General features: G+C 43.5%; 1 protein-coding gene across 4 annotated transcripts; it reads left to right on the forward strand.

Moving 5' to 3' along the window:
- Positions 1 to 6141: 6141 nt before the first annotated feature.
- galr1a (galanin receptor 1a) lies at positions 6142 to 13377 on the forward strand. 4 transcript variants are annotated; one of them, XR_009930745.1, is made up of 6 exons: positions 6142 to 7123; positions 7329 to 7394; positions 10433 to 11174; positions 11290 to 11390; positions 11448 to 11534; positions 11592 to 13377. XR_009930745.1 is itself a non-coding variant. In XM_062465004.1 (3 exons), the coding sequence occupies exons 1-3, from the start codon at positions 6458 to 6460 to the stop codon at positions 10748 to 10750; spliced, it is 1050 nt and encodes a 349-aa protein (XP_062320988.1). In that variant the 5' UTR covers positions 6142 to 6457; the 3' UTR covers positions 10751 to 11250. The 4 variants fall into 4 exon arrangements, 1 of the variants encoding a protein (XP_062320988.1); XR_009930744.1 differs by having other exon boundaries at positions 11448 to 13377; XR_009930743.1 differs by lacking the exon at positions 11592 to 13377 and having other exon boundaries at positions 10433 to 11189; positions 11290 to 11469.
- Positions 13378 to 24300: the final 10923 nt, after the last annotated feature.

The raw sequence follows: 24300 nt of genomic DNA on the forward strand, positions 1-24300 counted from the left end.
GTTCGGGGTGGGGCGGAATGTAGCTACTCCGCGAAGAAAAGTCTGCTGAGCACGCCTGTGCACGCAGGCTCTCGTTATCGTAACATAATCTGTCACGAGATTACTCTTTTTTGAATAAATAGGCTTTTGAACGTTACAATTGTCCTGTACTAATTGGTGTATTATTGTAATAATATGATTATGTTTTTACAGTAAAAGTGAGTGTCTATAGTAAATCAGTCACCTAGCCCTATCTGCATGCTGGCATATAATATTGTAATTTGGTGTAGAGAATTATTTGGTGCCTTTCAATCTTGATTTCATTTCCAACGGTTTTAGTTGCACAATTGTAGCCTATGTTATGGATCCACAACCGGTCACAACAAAACCAATGTCAATTTAACACCAGAGACAGAAAGTTGTGTGTGTCTCAGACCTATACTGTAGCCTACAATTGTAAGTGTCTGTATCTGTGCATGTATTCAACCTTGCGCAACATCTCCTCTGTGGTATTGTACACTATTTCTCCCTGGACCAGGATGCTGCTGCTGCTTCCCCTGTTGTCCACTGTGGACCACTGTTTACCATCTCTGCTATCTCGTTCTGCTTGTTTACAATGGTTAACCTTGTAAGACACGATTTAAAATGTCAACATCTCCTTTAGCTCTCCAAACGACCACATATCCATAACCAATGGGTCCTATTGTCTTGCCTTGCAATGCTAATGGTTAAATTTGGTATTTCCAAAAAAAGAAATTAGCAATTAAAGAGCTAAAGGTGACGTAATTTTACAACAAGGGGTCTTACAGGGTTAACTGTCTCCTGGCCACCCAAAGTGTACGAGGGCCCCTTAATATTGGTATTACTGGTAATACCTGGTATTACTTTTGGCACATTTGTACAGCCCATCTGGACTGACGTCTTGTAATTCATTTTTAGGATGTGCAGCCAAGTCAATTAAATTGTTAACTTGGGACTGTTCTTATCAGGAATTCAATTTATTCAAGGACTGTTGAAAAACATAAGGCTAAATGAGACAAGCATTCTTGAAAGTATTTCTTTCATCGTTCCCCATTATTGTTATTTTTTTCCATTGTCGTTCTTTTATTTTAGTTGCTATGTTACCCTGAGGAAAGCGAAGATGTAAATGCCAAGCGCCATTAGCTACATTCTAAATCTATTTATTTTGCCTTGGCACTTAAGGGATAACAGTGTTGTGAATATGTTTAAAAAAAAAATCCTCAATACAACCTTAAGGGCGTTAATGCCTGGATTTGACTCGAGCCAGTATTGAATTTGATCATAATTGTACATCAGTCTTTGGGCATCACATTGGAGTACAGCCAAACAAATATTCTTCCAAAAGAATGACCACTGAGCAGAGGCGGTTCTAGACAAATTCTACTAGGGGGGCCAAGATGGGGCCAGTGTTTAATCAGAGGGGCACATAAAAAAACAGTGTTTGGATGCGTTGCTTTAATTAATCCGTGAACCTGAGTCACATTAGTTCCGCTATTGGCGCTAGCACATAAAATTGTAATAACTTTATCAATTTATTTCATTTTCGTTTTATTATTCAGTCAGCTCAGGGGGGGGACAGGGACAGAGGGGGCCAGGGACATTTTACAGGGCCACTAAGCCCTGTAGCCCCCCGTGTAGAACCGCCACTGCCACTGAGTCACAACATCATAAAGTGGGGAATGTTAAGTTAAACTCACCAACCCTCAACTCCAACTCCCCTTCATCTGTGTTTGAAACGAAAAACATTTATATTTCAATTATAGTTTGTGATTTTGCCTTGACTAAAGCTAAATTGGTATTTACAACCAGGGGCGTCTTAATAGCACTTGAGGCCCCTGGGTTATGGACTTTTTTTTCATTTTTTGAGGCCTTCCACAAGCTAATCGCACAATCGCACAAGCTGCTTGTATTGTTATTTACATTCCGTTGCATGGTTTAGGCTGAAATTCAGTTTTTGTGGTAAAAAAGTGCCTTGTGTCAACGAAGGGAACTCAGTGCTAGCTTACGTCACAACGTCAGCACACGTTAGCAACGACGCATGGATACAACATGCATTGCTGTTGCACAGCAAGTATCGTATCGTGCCGTGGTGTACTAGCAGCATTATACATTTAAGCAATTCAAGACTTGCATGTACAGTAAGTAATGTCACAATAAATTATGTATTTAAACTCAAGCTTGTGTGGTGCGTCACTGTATTCAATGCCACAGCCTAAACTTTATGTCAAAAGGAACGTTAATTTCTGGCGCATTCAAACAATCCCCTCAGTGAAGTTTGGCTAGCAACAGCAGCTAGGCTAGCTTGCTCGTAGCACAATTCAGCTTCTCCACGCAGGGCTCTAGACTGAGACCAAAAAGTCGCGTTTGAGGGCATATTTTCAGTTAGAAGATGGTACCGTTTGAATCGCGATTCCATCTGAAAAATACTGCCAGTGACAACGTTGTTAGAATAGCTTGTCTCAAAGGGGGTTCAGCTTGTTTCATATTAAATGGACCCATCTGCAACCGACGCAAGCAAGCACACCCTACAAATTGTACCCTCTCTAGTTTTTGTTAAATTTTGTTAAATTTTGTTTAGATAAGGGGGAGGGGGGGGGGGGGCCTCCCCTGCCTCCACATACAACACCAGAGGCCACTGTAGAGCAGAGTAATGACATCGCGAATACGGACGTTTATCATCATTATTATTTTGTATTATTATTAAGAGGCCCCTGATTGGTCGAGGCCCCGGGCTTAAGCCCAGGTAAGCCCTTGCATTAAGGCGCCACTGTTTACAACTATGACTACATTGAGTTATATTTAGTGCTAGGCTACTCCATCAATGCAACAGATACTATCTTGATAATTGTGTTTGGAAGTGTTCCAACTTGTTTTCAATTAAACAATAATGGAATTATCTTACATTTATTCCCACAATCTATCTATTGTAATACTGTACATGTTTAACAATGTTAAAGTTTACCAGTGTCAATCAATAAATTGGTACATCATAACACATGTCTCTGTTTAAGTGATATGAAATCGGTTTTCAGCATGCAGTTTGGACAAGGGCTGGTTGGTTGTCATGGAGATGTGTTTGCCACCAAACCATAATTATAGCCTACTTTCAGAAATATCTAACGGTTCATCTGAAAGCACATATTGTTCTGACGATCCACAAACTAGATGCCTGCATGCCTCACGCAAGAACTATAAATCTAATTTCCCCGCTGACCTCTAGCCTATGTTTTTTGTAAAGTAGGATTACATTTGCATTACAGTTACCTCCTTCTAGTCTTTGTTACCTCCTGATTTGTTGGAATAGGCTTTGGCAGCAATTAACGTTTTCTCATTACCCATAATGACATCGAAATACAATTACTCTGATTGGATATTTAAATTCATAGCATGGTGTTTTCCACTTAGACAGCAGGAAGTTGAGCGATTATTTTGAGTTGTGCCTACTTGTGCCCTGTGTGTGTTTTTCCATCCTATTTCTATGGATCAGATGCAGGTCGCCGAACAGAGCCAGTGTCCCCGCTCAGACAGAGATGGATAACATGGTTATCAAGCAGCTCTGATGTCTGCTCGCTGCTAATCAACTAGAGTGGGGTTAGGCTCGGGGCCCGGGGGACATCGTCACAGCAGGAGCCTTCTTCAAGTAGCACAACAACCGCAATGGGGAGTTAAAAAAGAATCTGTTTCATTGGTGTGGGTTTGTGTCATCGGAAATTCAGAAAGGTGGGACGATTGGTGTGGGAAGTGTATACACCAATGTGGTTTGAACTTTAGAGTAGGCTGATTACTCAGTGGAATATCTGATCGACAATTTGGCTGTCTGACTGTTGACCACACACAGGTAGATCGGCCCTATGAAAAGATTGGAGGGAGTTAGAGACAGAGAGAGAGAAAGAGAGAGAGAGAGAGAGAGAGAGAGAGAGAGAGAGAGAGAGAGAGAGAGAGAGAGAGAGAGAGAGAGGAGGAGTCGAAAAACGCACAGATGGAATTGACAACAGGGAAAAAACAGACTCAGACAATCATAACTTATTCATTAGCATATAATCAATGTCAGCTTTATTTAGCTCTAAAAAGACAGCACTAAAAAACTACCTCCGAATCTCCAAATATTGAACAGCTCCATCTAGTGGTAGGGGATCGTTCTGAGATTTGCGGGGCCGATGTGTAAAGAGCGGCAAATGGCCTGTCAAGCAGTTCTCCCCCTGTGTTTTCAGATTGAATAATAATTCTCTGTTCCTGAATGCCTGAATGGGAATGAATGCTTCATCACCCTGTCCCTAAGTTACAGGACATACCATTGGGAACAAACGTAACAAACGTACACATTATAGTAATTGAAATTTCAATCTATGATAGAATACATGATTTTGTTTCTTGACACTTTCATTTGTTTGTTAATCTCTGAGTATATTGTGCCTTATTCTCCCTTCTTATCTTTCTCTCTATTCATCCCTTATAATATTTCTCTAGGGTTCCTCCATACCAAACAAAATTACATTCAACCAATACAGTGACCTTTGGGGAAAAAAAAAATGTTGATTAATGACACCCAATCAGATTATGCTGATATTGATGTCCTCTTCAGTGTTTGTTCATTCCATGGTGTGCTTTCATGTGCATGCTGTGTGTGCTGCTATGTGACAATGATGTGTATTGTGATTCTTGCCCATATGTATTGATTTATCTCCTGTCTGTGTGCAATTTTTTTTGTTTGAGCGATGTGTGTGATGTCGTGACGTGTGGTGTTTATTGATATGAGTAATGCCTGTGTGTGTCGACGATGTGTGAGAAAGCTTGTCGTCGTGCAAAGTTGGTTGCATTACAGAGTGCGTTTGCATGTCTGTCTGCATGTGTGTGTTCTGCGACTGTTTTGAAGCACACTATTTTCTACCATACAATCACTGTCATTGACACATTGACATGGATTGCGATGATGCTGGGTATGTTGAATGTGATCCGTCTGCTGACCGGCCGTGAGCCCCTCCACCCTGACCCCTTTACTCTCCTCATAATTGCGTCCCGGTTGCCATGGTTCCTGGGATGTTAGTCTGTGAACCCACTGCTGTTTCATTTTCACAAGCAGCTGCGCCCAGCCTGAAAATGCCGGCAAAATCAAGAACGCCTTATATGTCTGAGGTGATGCCTGTCTAGACATTTGATGGACAAACAAGTGCTTTTGACAGACATGATTCAAAGCACAAAAACCAGACTTGTGACATGTCTGCTGATCCCTAAATCCCAATAATCTAGACCATTGAAACCACTGAAAACTGCAACCACAAAGAAGTGGTAAACACTGCGATTGTCATTGTTCAAATGTCAAAGTAACATACTGGAAATGCAGTATTTGGAGGAATGTGCTCAAACATGCAGTATTTGTTTGGAATGATATGAGGAGTTATGTATTTTATGGTAATCAAAAAAGGGACATTACGCACATATCACAATGTGTGTGATACATTGTATCACACACATTGTGTGTGGTGTGTACTGTGGGTTTTAGTTTAACTGTGATGGTTAACCCCTATTCGTGTCTCCATTTTCTGCGAATAAATGTTCCTCTAATGTAGTTGTCAGGCAGCAAAATCACAGGAAACAGAGGACCAAAACGAGAAGGACGAGCTGACACAAATTGAAACGCAAGATGACTAAACTGCGGAGTTCTGGAGTTCTTGTTCCCGATCAGGAACAACAGCACAAGACATGCACTTATCCACAGGAGCAGCAATTAAGACCTGATTAACTCAGTTAACCAGTTACTCTTCTACAACGACGGAGGGTAGGCAATACCAAATGCCACATGGCTTCACTGATTGAGTTCATTCAATCCGGGTTATTAGCAATACAGCCATACAGCATGTTTTATACATTTAATTTGAACCACATCTTCCATAGGATCTAGCACATACTGGCCACATCCTATACCTACTCTCCTAGCGGAGAATTGAAACATGCTTGATACAAAAGATACAACCTTGGCTTCAAGCAATCTTTTAACGCTTTATGATCCTTGGGTGAAAAATCGATAAAAAAAATAGTTATATGGGTGGTACTATGCCGCTGACGTACAAGTTTGGCCCAACCCCTCATATTTTTTTAGAGGTAATCGGAGCGAGGGCGGTATTTGAGTTTAGAGAAAGACGGCGCGCCAGTGAAGACGCATCAAGTGCGCATTGGAGAGCTGAGGTGTCCAGTACGCACGCAGGATGAATAGATGATTTGCTGCACACTGTGAAAAAAAAAATATATTTTTTAATTGTAGAGTATTTGTTATTATAGGTAGATTGCCTTATAATTGTCTTGGAAGCCTTACCGGTATAGATCACATTTTACCCTGCTAATGTCATATTTGATTGTGTTGGGAAACATTAGTCTTGAGGCCTAAGTGCCATGCCTGTATGCGTCCTACACTCTTTATTTAGTTTATCTGGCAAAAAGTGTCTCGACAGTAGACAGCGCGATGAACTTTAGTTGCAACTTTAGTGACGAACGGTGGATTCCATGGAACGGAACGGACTACGACGATGCCACCAACAAACTACTTGGGATCGGCACGGATAACTTCATCACACTCCTGGTGTTCGGACTTATCTTTACTCTGGGCGTGCTGGGAAACTCTATGGTGATCACGGTGTTGGCCCGGAGCAAGCCTGGTAAACCGCGGAGCACCACAAACATTTTCATCCTCAATCTCAGCATCGCTGACTTGTCCTACCTGCTTTTCTGTATCCCTTTCCAGTCAACCATTTATATGATGCCAACTTGGGTGCTGGGCGCGTTCATTTGCAAGTTTATCCATTATTTCTTTACCGTGTCTATGTTAGTGAGTATTTTTACTCTGTCCGCGATGTCTGTGGACCGTTACATTGCCATTGTCCACTCGAGAAAGTCGTCGTCGATCCGAGTAGCAAAGCACGCTTTTATCGGAGTGGTGATCATCTGGATACTGTCCCTGGCAATGGCTGCGCCAGTCATGTATTATCAGAACATATTTAAAAGAGGCGAGAATCATACATATTGTTGGGAAGTGTGGCCGGATCAAATTCAGAAAAAAGTCTATGTTGTTTGCACTTTTGTTTTTGGCTACGTATTACCCCTTCTACTCATTTCGTTCTGTTACGCAAAGGTAAGTTAACTTAATTATCTAGTCCCACTTTTCCCTGAAATCGGTACAGAAAATATTATTTTATAAAATATAAGAGAAAATTGTGCGAAATCTTTTTGCAGTAATACATTTATTGACCATGGCATGTTGTGGTCATATCAGTAGTTTTTGCTTTTGTAATCTTTCTATTTCCTTTTTTTAATGGTCTGCTTTTTTATGTTAACAGGTTTTAAATCACTTGCACAAAAAACTTAGAAACATGTCAAAAAAATCTGAAGCATCAAAGAAGAAGGTAAGTGTGAATGTCCTCCCATTTTCACTATTCAGATGATGTTCACACAGCAAATTTGAAAGTGTAACACTTGTTCATTTGACTGGTGAGTGTATAGGTCCACTCTCATCATCGTGAACTCTACCTGTGTAAAATTAACACTTTGAAATATGCTTGGTATGAGTACGGTATCATCACCAGGTCAAGATGCTTCTGGAATGTTCATGATGTTCTGTTAAAGTTCTGCTTGGTTCTGATCTGCCATGCTCTGTGTTGGTGTGCTTTGTTATATCCTTTTTCCGCCGTGCTGTACCCTTCTCTTTGTTCTCCTCTGCTTAGCTCTGTCTTTAGTGTGCTCTGCTCTGGTCTCTGCTCTACATTGGTCTCTGCTCTGCTCTGGTCTCTGCTCTGCTCTGCTATACACTGATCTCCTCTGCTCTACACTGGGATCTTCTGCTCTACACTGGTCTCATCTTCTCTACTCTATCACGACATCCTTCCCTGGCAGCTTCATTCTACAAAACCCATTGCCTATTTTTTCAATCTTCCAATTCTGTCAAATGCTATCAATTGGGTCTATCTTCATCTGATTTGGCAAGTTTCATATCTAGGGTACAATACAGAGATGAAGGGCAGCAATATGTGAACCCACACAAGTGTTGTGTGCAAGCACTACCCTTTGCCATCAGCAAGTCTATAAAGACCTTAACCTCATGATGAGAAAGGAGATCCCACAATCTCATCAGTTGCGTAACAGAAGGAAGCAGTGAGGTGGAAACATGCGCATATTAAACTGTCACCAACAATGACGTCCTAACCAGTCAAATGACTAAAGTCAACTGTGGCTATTTGTCTCTGGTCAATCAAGATAGATGTTAAAATAAATGAATTGTATTCAAGTGTGTTGGCTAGTAGGTCTGGTCTTTGCCTGGCCAGACGCACCGGTCTCCACACTGTGGCACACGCCCTGTGAAACGTATGTTTGGAGACAGCTGGGACAACACGGCTGCTATCACTGCTTCCCTGAAAAACACCTCTATCTGCCTTAGACACACAGCCCATGGCAGCTGTGTGTCAGACAGTACAGAGGCATGAGGAACAGCTAGCATGGGAAAAAACTAGAATCTCTCTGCCTCTAACAAGCCCTGTGACTCCGGTAACTGGTGGAAGCGAGCAAAACCCTTCGACTACAACCTACCTCCCACCTGAGGATTAATAAGGAATACCACTTGGTAATCCTCACTGGTGGAAAGAGGGTGTTTCCTATTTATGTTATTCAAACCTAGCCTCAACATTCCTTCTCTGAGGACGGATTCATATTGATTCTTATACTGCATGCCCTTCCTCCAATTAAAGCTCTGATTTAAGGTTCTCAAACTTAAATCTAATATAATTTAATGTGCTAGCCGATTTTTTCCCTGAAAAAGATTTGAATGCAGTAAGGGAGAGAAAGCGACCTAAGGAACGGCTAATGGTTTTATTTTTGACTGGCATAATGCTTTTCTATTGTATTAAAGAGGTGCCCAGCTCAGTTAAACTCTCATTTCAAGCAGGCAGTCAGGCATTACACGTTTTAAGCAACTTTCCTCTGCCATTTAAATGGAGGGATGAATGCGTCTGGGGATGGATGGTAAAGGGACGACCACGATTCTGTTCTACCCAACACAGGGCCCTGTCTCTGGGGAGCAGGTCAATTTCCTGCCCAATTTTAACTGGTGATGACACCTTTTGAAATGGGATCCAGATTAAATGTACTGCTTTGCCCGGGTGTGTTTCTCTGTGTGTGAGCTTCTGTGGCCAGGGGTATGTGGAGGATAATACTGAAATCTAAATGAAATTGTACAAAAGCCCTGTAGTAAAGAGAAAGAGAATGCTGGCTACAGTTGCAGAAAACAGACAGACTTGATCTGACTACACATAAACAGCCTGTCTCCTCTTATCTGATCTTCCCCCTGATGGGGAATTGCTCCTCAGTCCACACCCATCACCAAAGCCTGACCTCATGAAAACCAGACTCATCATAAGTCCACACACAATATAGGCTCAATCTCTGTCCTTGGAAGCATAATCAACAGTTAATCGGGAAAGCCAAAGACTATAGGGAATAAAGTGGGGGTGTGGTGTGAATCTTAATAGCAGACCATAAAATATATAACTATACGTTTTACTGAAGTCTTGGTGTCATGTTTGACAGTTGAAAATGAATAATTTATAACACGCCTGTTTGAGAAGACAGACGGATGGACTTAAATCACTTCTGTGTTAGAAGGTGAGAAGGGGCTGAAAAGATTTTCCTGTTCTGTTCTTGCCATCTCAAAACAAAAAAGAGAATATTACCCATTTTGCTCTCCCTTGTGGTGTAGATTTCAGTTTTTCTGTCGGTCGGTCTTTCTGTCTCTCACCGTCCATCTGGCTTTCCATCTGTCTGGCTGTCTCCCCTTCCCCTTGTCCCTTTTATACTATCTGTTTCCCCATTTATTTATTTTACTCTGTAATCTCCCTTTATCGTCCTGCTCCTCTCTTTAACCTAAAATCTAGGTCGCAGGGCAAGCAAACACATTTCTAATCACCTCAAGCTCACTCCCCATTCCTCCTTATTGTGTTCTCACCCCTTCAGATCTCTCCCACATAGCGTGCTAATTATTTAACACAGCGGTAAATCAATGTGCTCTCACATAATGTAGACTAGAGGCACAGCTGGCCAGCGAGCATGAAATTGACATTTCCAGGAACAGACAGCAGCTTGTAACTTTTTTTAAAGTTGTGGAGAAATGGATTACAGCATCTTACCCTCCTGTTAGGGCAGAGATGGCAGAAATGAAGACAGGAAACGTCGGATTATTTTTGCATTACAACTTTATGAAAGGTTATAATGATGATATGTCGGCGACAGTAGATGAGTAGAATCATTTGGAGACTGGATGTATCTTCAATCCCCTCTGCAGGAAAGGATCCTCTTCTGTATCCCAGTGTTAGGCTCCACTTCCTGATACTCTCTGTCTTTTCAGAACTCTTACCCAGATGACGATCGTTCTTCTTGTCTCTTGCTTCTTCTCCAGACAGCTCAGACTGTGCTGGTGGTGGTGGTGGTGTTCTGTCTCTCCTGGCTCCCCCACCATGTGGTGCATCTCTGGGTCGAGTTTGGCTCCTTCCCCCTGAACCAGGCCTCCTTCGTCCTGCGAGTGGCGGCCCACTGCCTGGCCTACAGCAACTCCTCCGTCAACCCCGTCATCTACGCTTTCCTGTCCGAGAATTTCCGGAAGGCCTACAAGCAGGTGTTCCGCTGTCAGATCACTGGAGATTCTCCACTCGACAATATCAAGGAGGCCCGCAGCAAGGCGGACACACCACCCTCCACTAACTGCACCAATGTCTGATCTGAACGCCGGCTCTGGTTGTTCCAGATGGACCAACTGGTCCTAAGCTGCATTATAGCACCGGGGCATTTGTTCATGCCTCTTTTACCATACACAAGGAGCAGTGTTAGGGTGGGTGTGTACTGTAATTTACACAGGAAGCTATTAAGAGTTTTGAGAGAGGAGTCGAGATGGGTGCAGTGTTCAGATGTGTAAAGCACTGGACCTACACAGTTGTGTTTTATTGGAGTAGTTATTGACATATATTTGCTATTAGGATCTAATGAGCATGAACATTTGGTTTATGTTGGAGTGTGTTGTGTTAATGTGTTGGGGTGGATGTGTTGGATATGTTGAGGTGGATGTATTGAGTCTGGATGTGTTTGCATGAATGTGTTGGGGTGGATGTGTTGAGATTGGATGTGTTGAGGTTGGATGTGTTGAGGTTGGATGTGTTGGGGTGGATGTGTTGAGGTTGGATGTGTTGGGATGGATTGGTTGGGATGTATGTGTTTGGATGTATGTGTTGAGGTTGGATGCATTGGGATGGATGTGTTGAGGTTGGATGTGTTGGGATGGATGTGTTGGGATGGATGTGTTGAGGTTGGGTGCATTGGGATGGATGTGTTGAGGTTTCATGCGTTGGGATGGATGTGTTGAGGTTGGATGTGTTGGGATGGATGTGTTGGGATGGATGTGTTGGGATGGATGTGTTGAGGTTGGGTGCATTGGGTTGGATGTGTTGAGGTTGGATGCGTTGGGATGGATGTGTTGAGGTTTCATGCGTTGGGATGGATGTGTTGAGGTTGGATGTGTTGGGATGGATGTGTTGGGATGGATGTGTTGGGATGGATGTGTTGAGGTTGGGTGCATTGGGTTGGATGTGTTGAGGTTGGATGCGTTGGGATGAATGTGTTGAGGTTGGATGCGTTGGGGTGGGTGGGTAAAAGACAGCCCTGAAAAAGGCTGGATCCTGCATCAAGCTACATTCATACCAGCATTTACATGACCCCAGCCTCAACACTCTGGACAGTATAACATGAAAACCACACATGTATCTGTTTACTTCTCTATTACTGTGTCAGTTCATTATGAATTCTTCGGAACTCACCTCATGTTTCTCGTATTGTACTATTGTATGGAAATGACAAGTTAATTAAACAAATTATTCTACTTACAGTATAGGAATTAAATGTAAGCATAAATGTTAGATTAGTGACATTTGATGTTTCTTGTGTTTTGCATTTTTTTTTGCTGGTTATGACAAAGAAATCAAATGAAAATCATATGCTAGATATTGCCCTGAATGTCAGAAATCCGCATGATTTAATATTCCCTTGGAAATGCAATCTGTATAAAAAAAAATACAAAAAATGTATTTGTTGTTGAAAGTGTTTTTCTCTCCACAGGGGACTGTCAAGGAAGCTCTGTGTGTGTGTGTGTGCGTGTGTGTGTGTGTGGGGGGGGGGGGGCACACATAATATATTCCAAACTATATGTACCAACTTTAACAGAACATTAACAGCTTTACATACACTTTTAGCATTTTAACAGCAAACAAATTTGAGTTAAAATGATACATATTGTTAATGTGCACTTGGTAAAGGGAAGTAACTTTGCATTTGTTTAACAAATGGACTGTGGATGCTCACCACCTAGGCTCTTCAATTTGTTGATGGCTGTATTATTCTCTTGACTGTTTTCAAAGACTAATCTTGAATCTTAGCAGTCTTGTTTCCAAAAACTTTCATTGATGTAAAAATATTGCTATGTTTTCACAAAAGGTTTTTGTGATTTGCTTTTGTCTTATGGTCCTAAAACCCGTGTATATAATTGTCTTGTTATGTTCAATTACAGCAGAATAAATTACAGGTTTTCAATAATGAAGAATAATTAGTCCCATATGCATCAGATTAACGAGTTTACATGCCATGGATTGCAAAACACATTTGTTGAAAGTTTTCCTTCCTGTAAGGTATTTATGGTGTTGAGATGCTGGAATCCAGAATGTGTCAATTCAAATTCTCAACACACAATGGTTAAAATCATATATTGCACAGTATGTTACTCGAAGCAAACCTACAGGACATGGATTATTTCTAGCTGTTTTTTGATACAGCCCACACAATGTCTGTTTTTCTACATTGTTGTAATTTTTAAGTAGACTTAAAGTAATGTTTCTGTCCGTCTTGTGTTTTTCAAGCTGTATTCTTGCCACTGTTAGGGTGCTTGAAGATGTACTGCATCAACTGTAAATTACGTCTACTGCATCTACTGTGTGAAGCCTTAGGTATTTTTGTCACTCTACTCTTCATATTCAAATTCTGTATGATTTTGAGGAACTGTCAGATCTTTCTGAAACGCATTTTCACTGATTATTCTGAAAGAAATATATATTTCTTTGAAACCTCATGCTTTAATTGTTCCTTAATATCAACAGTAAATTGTTTAGCATTTTGTGGCAAGCAAAATCAAAAATGTCATAAAAAGGAATGATCATAAAATAATAACCTACATAATTTGTTTAATTATCATAATCGACTGTGGAAGAAGAAATGGACAGAGCATCTTTCTTGAAGTATTCATGCTGGCCGATCATTTGTTTGTTCCAACCTCTCTAGTTGAATCCAAGACAAATAAAATATGATTTCCCAGCATGCCTCATTATTGAATTGTAGGGGTGAAACGGTCCAACAGGCCAACGTGTCTCATCAACCTCCTCATGTCACACTTGAGGCTTGTTAAAGGACTATTTCTGCGTCTGGACAATGGTGGGTAGAATAAACTGATGGTGGATTTTGCTGTTTCCTGTGTCATGTAATTGCCACAGCAACCATTTACAAGACAGCAGTAGCCCATTAAATAATATGAAAAGGATATCACTCTAGTCGTTTCACATGGTTTTTCATCTTCTCGTTGCAAGCTGGGATGTGTCTCCCAGGTAGCCAGAAGGAGTAGCCCAAGGGTCTTGTCTTGGCAAGGCACTTCAAGGCAGAAAGGAGACAGGCTCTCACACTGCCCATCAGAGAACACAGAGGTCGTCTAAATTACGCAGTGTGCATTTACACAGGGTCTCTTTCACTTGTTTTTGTCCCAGGGACACACACACACACACACCCACTATCACAAAGACAAATGCACACACTCACATACCCCGGTCGCATGGTTGTGGCAGTGCTTCCCCTGTCCACCGCTAACAGATGCCAGCGTGTTCAGTGTGGTTGAGGACCGGGCCCTGCCGACGCCATGCTCTCTCCTCTCACCTCGGTCCTGCATGCCAACTGGGCGGAGGGCTGGACTCTCCCACGCTCCTGCCATGTAAACATGTCAGAAAAGCGGCTCTCCACTTTTATTGAGACAAATACCGAGGGTGATGGCTGTCATTAGTCACAGGTCTGTCCGGGGAGGACTTGAACACACAGCAGCAGCAGCGTGGCGGCGGCGAGCAGAGCAACAGTCAGTCCTCACCCCACAGATGACTGCTTTATGACCCTGAACACAGTGTCCCGTGGCTCCGCATCTGGAACTGAGAAAAGCGCCGTCCGGGGAGCTGAGATCTATGTGTTGTCATAGGACTGGGACGTCGTAAATTACAACAGCAATTTGTGTATCCAGGAAGATTCCTATCTCCCTCCAGAAGCGCAGCGTGTACTCTACTCGACATCAATGTCCCAGGCCTGCAGATGAACTGGGCCTCTACCTATGAACCCTGCAGGCCGACCCCTGTTGCGCAATAAGATGGATTTGATAATGTAATAGCATATGAAATTCAAGGGGTTATTTTGCTACTGGTAACTGCCTGTATCAAAGACCTACTCTTGGGGTCAGCGTGAACGTTCTGGTTCCTCGCCCCGGCAAAACCTAGCAGCAGAGTACCAATTACCTTGGCAATGCCCATGTTCCCAGAATGGCATTTATGTTGCCAGCATGGGTCTCCCCCTGCAGCAGCACGTGGCCCTACTCTCGTGGCACAGACAGGCACACGCTTTCAGACTCCCACGGAAAGACCCGGAGGACGGAGGAGTGATAGCACTTCTCCTGAGAAAAGTCTGCATGTGGTGTTATTAAATTTTGTTTAAAATGTCCTTTTTCATGCCAACAACAGAGTGGTTGTTTGCCATGTCAGAAGAATTGTATTATATGGAATGACCTTGTGTATACGATGCGCATGATACATAATTCACTCTGACGGGATGTCATTATTAATGGTTTTTGTATAGTATTTATGTTTTCCATTTACATGTGTTCAGTTAGCCATCACTTTAATCCAAAGCAATGTACAAATAGTGGGAACACATTAGTGCCAGGTGCTTGTAAAAAGCATTAGAGTGAATCGGTAACAAGGCCTTAGTAAATTTATAATTCTAATTAATACCTATTACTGTAACTAATGCTTATAACAAGTGTCTGGGTCTAAAGTTATGCAAGTATAGCAGATAATCAAGGACTTACAAGAATAGTATGGTACAGGTGGATGTACAGGAGAGTGTCCACTCCTGTCAAGGACAGGTACAAGTACTATACAGTATCCAGTCCACTCATTACATCAAGGCTTTCAAGATCCAGATGCTCTACAGCAAATCAGATCGTTTATATTCAGGCAAGGCATGGCCACCTAATGCCCCCTCTCCAGACACCTCCCCCCCCCCAAGGCTCGCACTCCGGTGACAGGCGAGTAAGAGAAAGTCTGATTACCCCTCTAATGCCTTTCTGTTTCAAACTGTTAGGGAGATATAAACAACGACCTGGAGTGCTCTCCATGCAGACATGGTGAATACTAATAGCATAATTACACCTGTACCACGATGGCAGAGAGGGCAGACAACTGTCCTCAGAGACAGAGCACGCTGATGTCACGATCATGGCCAGAGGGGAGAAGAGGAGCATAGGGGAGAGGAGAGGATGTGGCCCGAACATGTGCTCCACTGTGCCGTGCGCAATGCTACGATGGCCCTCTGAAAACCCCAACAGAACCAGCTGACATAATGAAGACGAGTGGAAGGGATGGAATGACGCAAAAACCTGGTGAGTTGGGACAAGGGTAGATCAGTAGCACACTCCAAACCACGGACAGGAGGCCATTTCTGTTACTTTGTGTTGCAGAGAAATGTCAAGCCTAACCAGCTAAACTAGACTGGAATATAATTAAAAACAATATCATTCTGGAGACCCTCCCTACTGGAAAATGACAAGAGTACCCAAACAAGCTTTCAGACTCAATGAAGTTTATTGTTACGGGATACAATTTTTTTTTGTCTTTTTTCGGTTCACAGACAGTGGTACTGTAGAAGTGCTCTGTTGTAGATTATGTTCTTTTGACTGAGATCTTTTCCAGGCAACCACAATAAATCCCCCTGCCGTGGTTCAAAGTAAGGAGAGAGTCTTTGAAGACTCAATGAAGAGAAAGGAAGATAACAGAAAGATAGATCAGTGTTGGAATGCAACTAAATATATATTATTTTCCCAAATCTGAATAGATTTAGTTTTAGTGTTTATTCATTTAGAGTCATTCATCTGTATTGTTTATGTTTTCTGATATGCTGGGGGGTATTCCAGAAAGCAGGTTATACAATATAACCGGTAAAATTAACTCTCCAGCTGACACCCAGTGTTGTATCAACATTGCCAGTAAGTTGCTGCAACATTGTGTGTCAGCTGAAGAGTTAATTTTCACGGTTATGTTGCATAACCTGCTTTCTGCTTTCTGTACCCCCTGATATCGTTCAAATTCAGATTACCGTCAGCTTCAACGGCTCTTTTTGCAAGAATGCAGTTGCTGCAACCTTTGAATGTTCCATTCATCTTCATTACAGTTCAATTTCATACTGTAGCTTCCAGAAACACAATTGCTCAAATTGAACAAAAATTTATTCTTGAGTCAGCATAGTCAAGCATTGCTTGAAAAGGACATTTCTCAAAGTTGGCTGTTTGTGTTTGTTATTGTTTTCAGGAAAAGGTGATAACATCCAACAAATGCATGAGGCCGGTTGAGCTAATGATCACTATGAAACAGGGGAGTCTGATGGCTGAGCGGTTTGGGAATCGGGCTAGTAATCAGAAGGTTGCCAGATCGATTCCCGGCCGTGCAAAAATGAAGTTGTGTCATTGGGCAAGGCACTTCACCCTACTTGCCTCGGGGAATGTCCCTTTACTTACTGTAAGTCGCTCTGGATAAGAGCGTCTGGTAAATGTAAATATAAATTAAATGACTGACATGCTTACATGAACCTGTAAACATTTGCCCTGAGTGAACAAAACCCACCTGAGGATTAAAATACAGTCTCAAATGAAAAATTTAACTATTTTGAAAATGACTATGGTCGGTTGCTTTTTGTGTGTATTCATTTTCTAGACAAATGCTAAGTCTTTGAATCAAACAGGTGCTGTGCAGAGATACACCAGGAAGCTGTCTGAGTATCAGCATCTGTCAGTGTCAGTGATGAATGGTGCTGATCGCTGAGTCGCTCAAAACATTTTTTGAATTTCTCTCTCTCTCTCTCTCTCTCTCTCTCTCTCTCTCTCTCTCTCTCTCTCTCTCTCTCTCTCTCTCTCTCTCTCTCTCTCTCTCTCTCTCTCTCTCTCTCTCTCTCTCTCTCCTCCTCTCCTTCCCTGTGTCTTTTTCTCTTATCGGAATCACGGCACCCCAGTGGAGATATCGCCACGGGGCTCCCTCCCCTCCATCAGATCTCACTCTTAGTTCTCTTTTGTACTCAGACCAGGCACAGCCCCCCCCCCCCCCCCCCCTCCATCCTCCCCTCTCTCCACAATCAACCCTGGGCATCCTTGGACCTTGGCTCATTTGTAAATCAGCTACATCATCTGATGTTCAGCAGTCGTAAAGTGGGTTTGAAAAAAGAAATGCTTCTTCTGGCTGTGGCTGTGCTCCGTGTGTTTGTGGCGATCCCTACAAACTTCTCTCCGCCACGGTCCTGTTGGTTCACGGTCATGTAAACATGTACTTCTCCAATAGCCCTTCAGTCCTGTTGGTGCCTCAAAGCTCCACAGCTGACATCAAGGACATACAGATTGATTCAAGCACAAGGTAAATTGATATATCTCCATCCCCATAATCCACCTATTGAGCTTTAGATCCATTTCTATTAAAATCAATGGGTTGACATTACAAAGACAACTACAGAGGGTACAATTTCTGGGGAAATTGTAGGGGGTGCTTGCTTGCGTCGGTTGCAGGTGGGTCCGTCCCCTTAAGTTTTTCCCTTCTAGTGATATTTTCAAGCAATTAGCCTAATCATATTGCATATTGCATAATGTTTCAAAGTTTGAAACAAGCTGAACCCCCTTTGAAACAAGCTATTGTAACAAAGTTCTCACTGGCAGTATTTCAGATGGAATTGCAATTCAAACAGTACCATCTGCTAACTGATAATATGCTCCCAAAAATGTAAATAAGCTGGACATTTATTTAGGCGTAACTGGCTAATTCAAAAGAAGTTTGCTAGCAAGCTAGCTGTTGTTGCTAGCCAAACTTCACTGAGGGGATTGTTTCAATGCGCCGGAAATGAGAAACATTTCTTTTGACATAAAGTTTAGGCTGTGGCATTGAAGACAGCGACGCACCACACAAGCTTGAGTTTAAGTACCTTATTTAATGTGACATTACTTACTGTACATGCAAGTCTTGATTTGCTTAAATGTAAATGTATGATGCTGCTAGTACACCACGGCACCATACGATACTCGCTGTGCAACAGGCCATCTATGCACGTTGTATCCATGCATCGTTTTGTGCTAACACTGAGTTCCCTTTGTGGACACAAGGCACTTTTTGGCACAAAAACTTAATTAAACCCTGCAACGGAATGTAAATAAAAATACAAGCAACGCAATCCCTAACAAGATGAACCTTTTGACACCGCCGTTGTCTATGTAGCCCAAATATTGAGGGATCCTTAGGGGTGGGAAAAGAAAGAAGAAAAATAATAATATATATGTGAGAGAACAATGGTTGTGCTCTCGCCGAAAGGCTTGAGCACACCCAATTAATTAAAGGCTACAATCTGTGCTCCATGTATTCACGCTAGCAATATGGGACTCTCAATATCATTCAACTAAAAATTTAATGAGCTAAAATTTGGCCTTTCCGTACAATTCCACCCCTACCGGCTAATTCAATCACATTTCATTGCTGAAAGTTATATGAGTGGAACAGTTGGTTTATGAGTAGCCTACAATGACCCGTATTAAATTGTATTGTCAGTAATTTTTTATATAGGATTGCAGGTAATTGCAGTTAGTGTATGACATTTAATGCAACGGCTGGTTCCAGGAAATCATTTTTTATATACTTTACCCCCCCTGTACCCAACTCAGAAAGAGATATAAAGAGAGCAGGAGAGAGAGAGAGACACAGAGAAAATTGTCCTTACAGAGAGAGACAGCTACAGTAAAATAGAAAGACAGCGAAAGACTTTGAACAAGACAGTCATGGAGAGACAGTTCTAGAAAGATGCATAAAAAGACTAGTCCGGTCAAGACACTGTGGCAACCGAGCAAAATCTGTGTGCGGCACATATGTTGTCAGGCAACGCTGCCAAGAACAGTGTACGCACAGGCTTATGATTTATTGAACAAAAAACAGCAACAACAAAAATCTTCAGACGAAACCAAGCTCGTCCTGTGGGAGGGAAAGTTCTAGAGGTCCTCTTCCATGTTCATTCACACACAGTAAATCTGTCTTCCGGCTCTCGGTCGTCGACCCCCTTCTGTGAGTGGGCGGGCACTCTGTAAACTCTGCTGCCTCGCCAATTAGCTGGTGTGCCCCTGCAAAGTCCATGCTCCACTGACTGGCACGTGGGAAGTGAACAAAGACACGTGTCTGTGACGAGTCTCCCCGGCGGTCTGTTCGGCTGTCCAAGGTGTTGACCTGGCTGAGGCAGTGCCTTCGCTCTCGGGTTGCCAAAACACATGCAGAGGCGGACAGCCACACCACACAGAAAGCAGAGGCGGCTCCTTAGTGCTGTTTCTTGTGGGCATCGAGGTGGTCAGGGCTCTACAGGTGAGACAGGCTGACACTTTGGCTGTCTAAGAAAGTGCTGAGGGGAACTGTTCTGTCTAACCCTCGCTACTAGACACACCACACACGCCATACACACAACACACACAAAATCACATACACATGCACACATGCATAATGGATCGCTTTGCTCCTGAGTAAGTAAACATTGGTGGTGAGTTTTGTTCTCTACTTTGTTCTGCTTCAGGCAACAACATAACAAACAGTCCCGTTTGTAGCCGAGGAGTCATGGAACGGGTCATTCTTATGAGCCTGTTGTTGTCAAACCCTTTTCACGTTTCCATTTGTTTTGCAGTGTGTCCATTCGTTAATAATTGTGTTCAATTTCAAACTCCAAACTGCCAGTGGACTAGCATGGGAGGATGGCCTGTGATTCAAGCAGGTGTTTTTTTCCAGTATGCTTTTCTATAACACATCAATTAGACCTGAGCTACACACATAGGCGATCCACAACCCCATTCAGCAGTGATATACGTCGTCCCTTACAGTAGTCATCCATAACACCTCACCATACAGTAGTCCTACACAACATATCACTCTGTCTAACACTCTCTCTCCTTGCACTGGGCTTGCAAACACTCCTGGGCATCTTACGTACATAAAAGCACATTCCCCACAAGTAGCTTTAATGGCTATTTATCTCCTTCACGCTCACGGCATGAAAATACTCTGCATGAAAGCAGGTGTCAGCTGCTGACCTGTTTGATTGTGGTGTCACAGTAAAAAGCTTCCCCATTTCCCAGCCATACTTTCACGTCTCAGTGTTGACATTTCCTCGTCTTACGTAATGCTGTCATTATGGACAATTACACTTCCTCAGTCACATCTGCTGTCGAGCTTGTGGCATTCACAGCCATCTCGATAGCCAAATCTGGAAGAATCTGCCTCTCGCTCTCTCTCTGCCTTTTGCTCTCTCTCTGCCTTTTGCTCTCTCTCTCTCTCTCTCTCTCTCTCTCTCTCTCTCTCTCTCTCTCTCTCTCTCTCTTCTCTCTGTCTTTCACTCACTCTTGTATAAAATATATATATATATTGTGACATCACGAGAGGCTGGGTCCTGGAGGGGTGCTACATTCCCCGGAGGTGGCTGCAGCCCTGAGCAGCTGTGGCTCCCTCTGCTGGGGGAGTCGGGGGCTCCATCCCTCCCTAAAAACGGGGCATTCCCACACACCTGAAACTGATCAGACCCTGATGACCTAAAGGGTTGGGTTAAAGAGGGAGAGCCACAGTTAGGTGGGCGGAGTGGGGTTTGGTGAAGAGAAGGAGTCCTGCGCCTAGAAGAGGCGCCGTTTTTGGAATCCTATGTAAGATTTTTTTTGTTAATTCTGAGGATCTTTAATAAACCCTTGTTTTGTTCTACCCTGGTGTCCTTGCACTATTTTGAGCTGTCCCGCTGAGGGCTGTGTAGCCTCTCGTGGCGTCACAATATATTGATACAATATTTAGGCCTACTGTTAAAAATGTATTAAATCAGTACATCAATTTAATTTGCAACGAGGGTTGATGATTGCTGGAGGCCCAGGGTTGTGTCCACAGGATAGATGCAGGCTGAAACTGACTGGGTCAGAGCAGCATATTTCTGATTAAAGTGTGGAGGAACAGTGTCTCCATGTCCCCTTTCAGAGATAGCAAGTATAGAAGACTGGGTGGTTGAGGAGGAGGAGGAGGAGGAAAATGAAGAGGTGGAGGAGGAACTGGAGGTGGCGAGACTGCAGGTGGTTGTGTGACTCAACACAGGGTCTCTTTGGTCTGCAGTCACATGCTTCTTTATCAGAGCCCAGAATGTATTTCCATTTGTGGTAAACACCATGGATGAATGAACTGAAGTTAGGCTTCAGTTCATTCAAATGCTGGGGGTCAGATGGCTGAGCGGTTAGGGAGTTGGGCTATTACTCAGAAGGTTGTTGGTTCGATTCCCGGCTGTGCCAAATTAAGTTGTGTCCTTGGGCAAGGCACTTCACCCTACTTGCCTCGGGGAGAATGTCCCTGTACTTACGGTAAGTCGCTCTGGATAAGAGCGTCTGCTAAATGTAAATGCTTCCAAGTTACGTTCATTCTTTCCACTCTCAGTGGTTTATGAGGACACAGACTGAGAAGGGTAACTTTTGGGAACTAAGGACTAAAGTGAATGCTCACTTTATGACATTCAGTGTACATCTGTGATTGACAAAGGTTTCATGTAAAAAATGCCTTGCAAGCTCTCTTTTCACTTTTTGATCTGTTTTTATACCTGAAGTTTGTTCCCTGAGCTGTATTCCATGTTCCTATCCCTTTATACTTTCAATGAATTTCAGAGGTGAACTGAAATTTCTGAACTTCAGGAAGCCCCCAAACCCAACTTCCATTTCAATGACCAAGGTCAAAGAAAAAAAGATGGTGGACTTCTCCAGGTTCCTGGGAGTGTACATGAAAAAGGAAATTGGACTGCATGGACAACACCAAGGCCCACTATTGGAAAAGACAGAGTCGAGTGTTCTTTCTTAAGAGGCTTTTCTTGGGAGACTGTCCTTTGCTGCGCCATGCTGGGGAGGACTGGGGAGACCAACAGACTCAACAAGTAGGTGAGAAAGGCTCTGTCGTGGGTCGTGGGTCTAAAAACAAGTCAGTCTGGAGGCAGGGGTGGAGAGGAGGATGAGGGACAACATCAAGACCCTCCTGGGTAACCCCTCCTATCCCCTCTGTGATGAGTTGGGGCAGATGGAAAGCACCTTCAGCAACAGGCTTATCCCCCCAGGTACAACATGGAGCGTTGCTGGTTTTCTTTTGTGCCGAGAGCCATCCGGCTACACCCCCCCCCCCCCTTTTAACTTTAAAATGTCACATTTACATGGTTTGTTTACTTCTAATGTTGTTTATATATGTTCCTGCTGTCTGTGGTATTATTATGTTATAATATTTGTATCATCTCTATTTTTCACCTGTGAGGGTGTGTGTGTGTGTGTGTGTGTGTGTGTGTGTGTGGGGGGGGGGGGTTCCGGCTGGGTATTAGTAAGGTCTTATCTAACATTATTCAATGATCTTGCCTGTATTTAGAACTTTGGAATGACCCCCAAACTGATTCGCAATTCAGTCCCTTTAAGGCAATACTGAAGGATTGAGGACATATTTACTGTTGACTGTGATTTCTCTCTGATGATTGTCTTCTGAATACATTTGTAGTAAACATGGGCCACCAGAACAGCTGAACCCCCTTCCTTCCTTGGGCAATTATTGTTCACATCTCTGCATCTTGACTTGTTTATCGCATTGATTATCTGGTTTTCCCTTGTCCTGGTCTAAACAAACTGTTTATCAGCCCAGACACCTTCCCAAAGTGCTCCTTGTTCCTCCCTCTCCTCTTCTCTCTCTCCTTTTCTCTCTCTCCCACGCTTTCTTTTTCACTCTCTTTAGCTCGCACTTTATGACCCATCGTTCAATAAGTGCCGGGGGCTGGGGCTGGGGCTGGGGATGAGGCTGGGGCTGAGGCTGGGGCTGAGGCTGGGGCTGAGGCTGGGGCTGGGGCTAGGGCTGAGAGTAAGCCTGAGGCAAAAAATGTGGCCAGGTGCCAAGGCTAAGGCTGGGCACACCGCAATCCAGACCTTTGATTAAACTGTGGGTGTTAGCCGACACTCTCACGCTCAGTTTAGTGCTGAGCTGCTGGTTGTACTCAAGCTAGGACCCTGCTTTTTCAATCAGCCCTGAATAAGACTAACAGCAGAGGTGGCCAAGGAACACACACACACACTTCAGGGGGGTGATTACCATAACCTGGAGAGGACAGAAGGGGGTAGAGGGGGGGGGGATTACTCAAGCCACCAAGAACACCAGCCAGGAACCAGCCGAGAGAAGGGATAACGTGTCGCTGTGGTGACGAAAACCTGTAGGAGAGGGAGTGAGAGAGAGAGAGAGAGAGAGAGAGAGAGAGAGAGAGACACACACACAAAAGCCTGCCTAGCAGTCCACCCATTTTCTCCATTTACAGGAAGGGTGAAGTGTTATGCTGGCTGGAGTGTGAGTGTCTCCACTAGTGAGGAGAGAAGAGATGTGTCGATCCACTGAAGACAAGACAGGAAGAGGAGGAAAGAAAATAAGCAAAAGAGAAGACGAAACAACACGGAGAGAGACAGACAGGACCCAACTCGGAAAGAGAGAGAACCAGTGCTCCACGCTTTGAGAGCCCGTCACGGAGCTCTCAGCAATCATACAGCACTACTCCTGCCCCCTCCCCCTCCCTCCCTTCTCTCCCCATCTCCGTCTTGGAGAGCACCCTCTCCTCCGGGGGGCGTCAGTCCCCGTACTGAAACAGTCTGGAGTGCCGAGCCACTCTCCCTCCGCCAAGGCCTGCAATTAGCACAGTAGCTAGTTAGCCCAGAGCCATGGTACTCTACCTTTAGTTCTGCTTTCAGATTAGCATCTGCTAGCGCGGCAACAAACACAGCAGCAGACCAGCCCAGAGCAACGTGTTCGTTTCAGTCCAGATCAGATGTCAAACCTGGCAATACGAAAGCTTCACACAACCAGACTTTTGGGTTGTATTATTGCGTGAAGGACACTTAAGTCA

This window comes from Osmerus eperlanus, chromosome 7, assembly GCF_963692335.1.
Source record: "Osmerus eperlanus chromosome 7, fOsmEpe2.1, whole genome shotgun sequence".
NCBI classification, from domain to species: Eukaryota; Metazoa; Chordata; class Actinopteri; order Osmeriformes; family Osmeridae; genus Osmerus; species Osmerus eperlanus.

Coding starts and splice junctions, on each gene's coding strand:
- galr1a (XM_062465004.1), top strand. CDS start 6,458: ATGAACTTTAGTTGCAACTTTAGTGACGAACGGTGGATTCCATGGAAC. Junction 7,124..7,328: donor TTTCGTTCTGTTACGCAAAG/GTAAGTTAACTT, acceptor TTATGTTAACAG/GTTTTAAATCACTTGCACAA. Junction 7,395..10,432: donor CTGAAGCATCAAAGAAGAAG/GTAAGTGTGAAT, acceptor CTTCTTCTCCAG/ACAGCTCAGACTGTGCTGGT.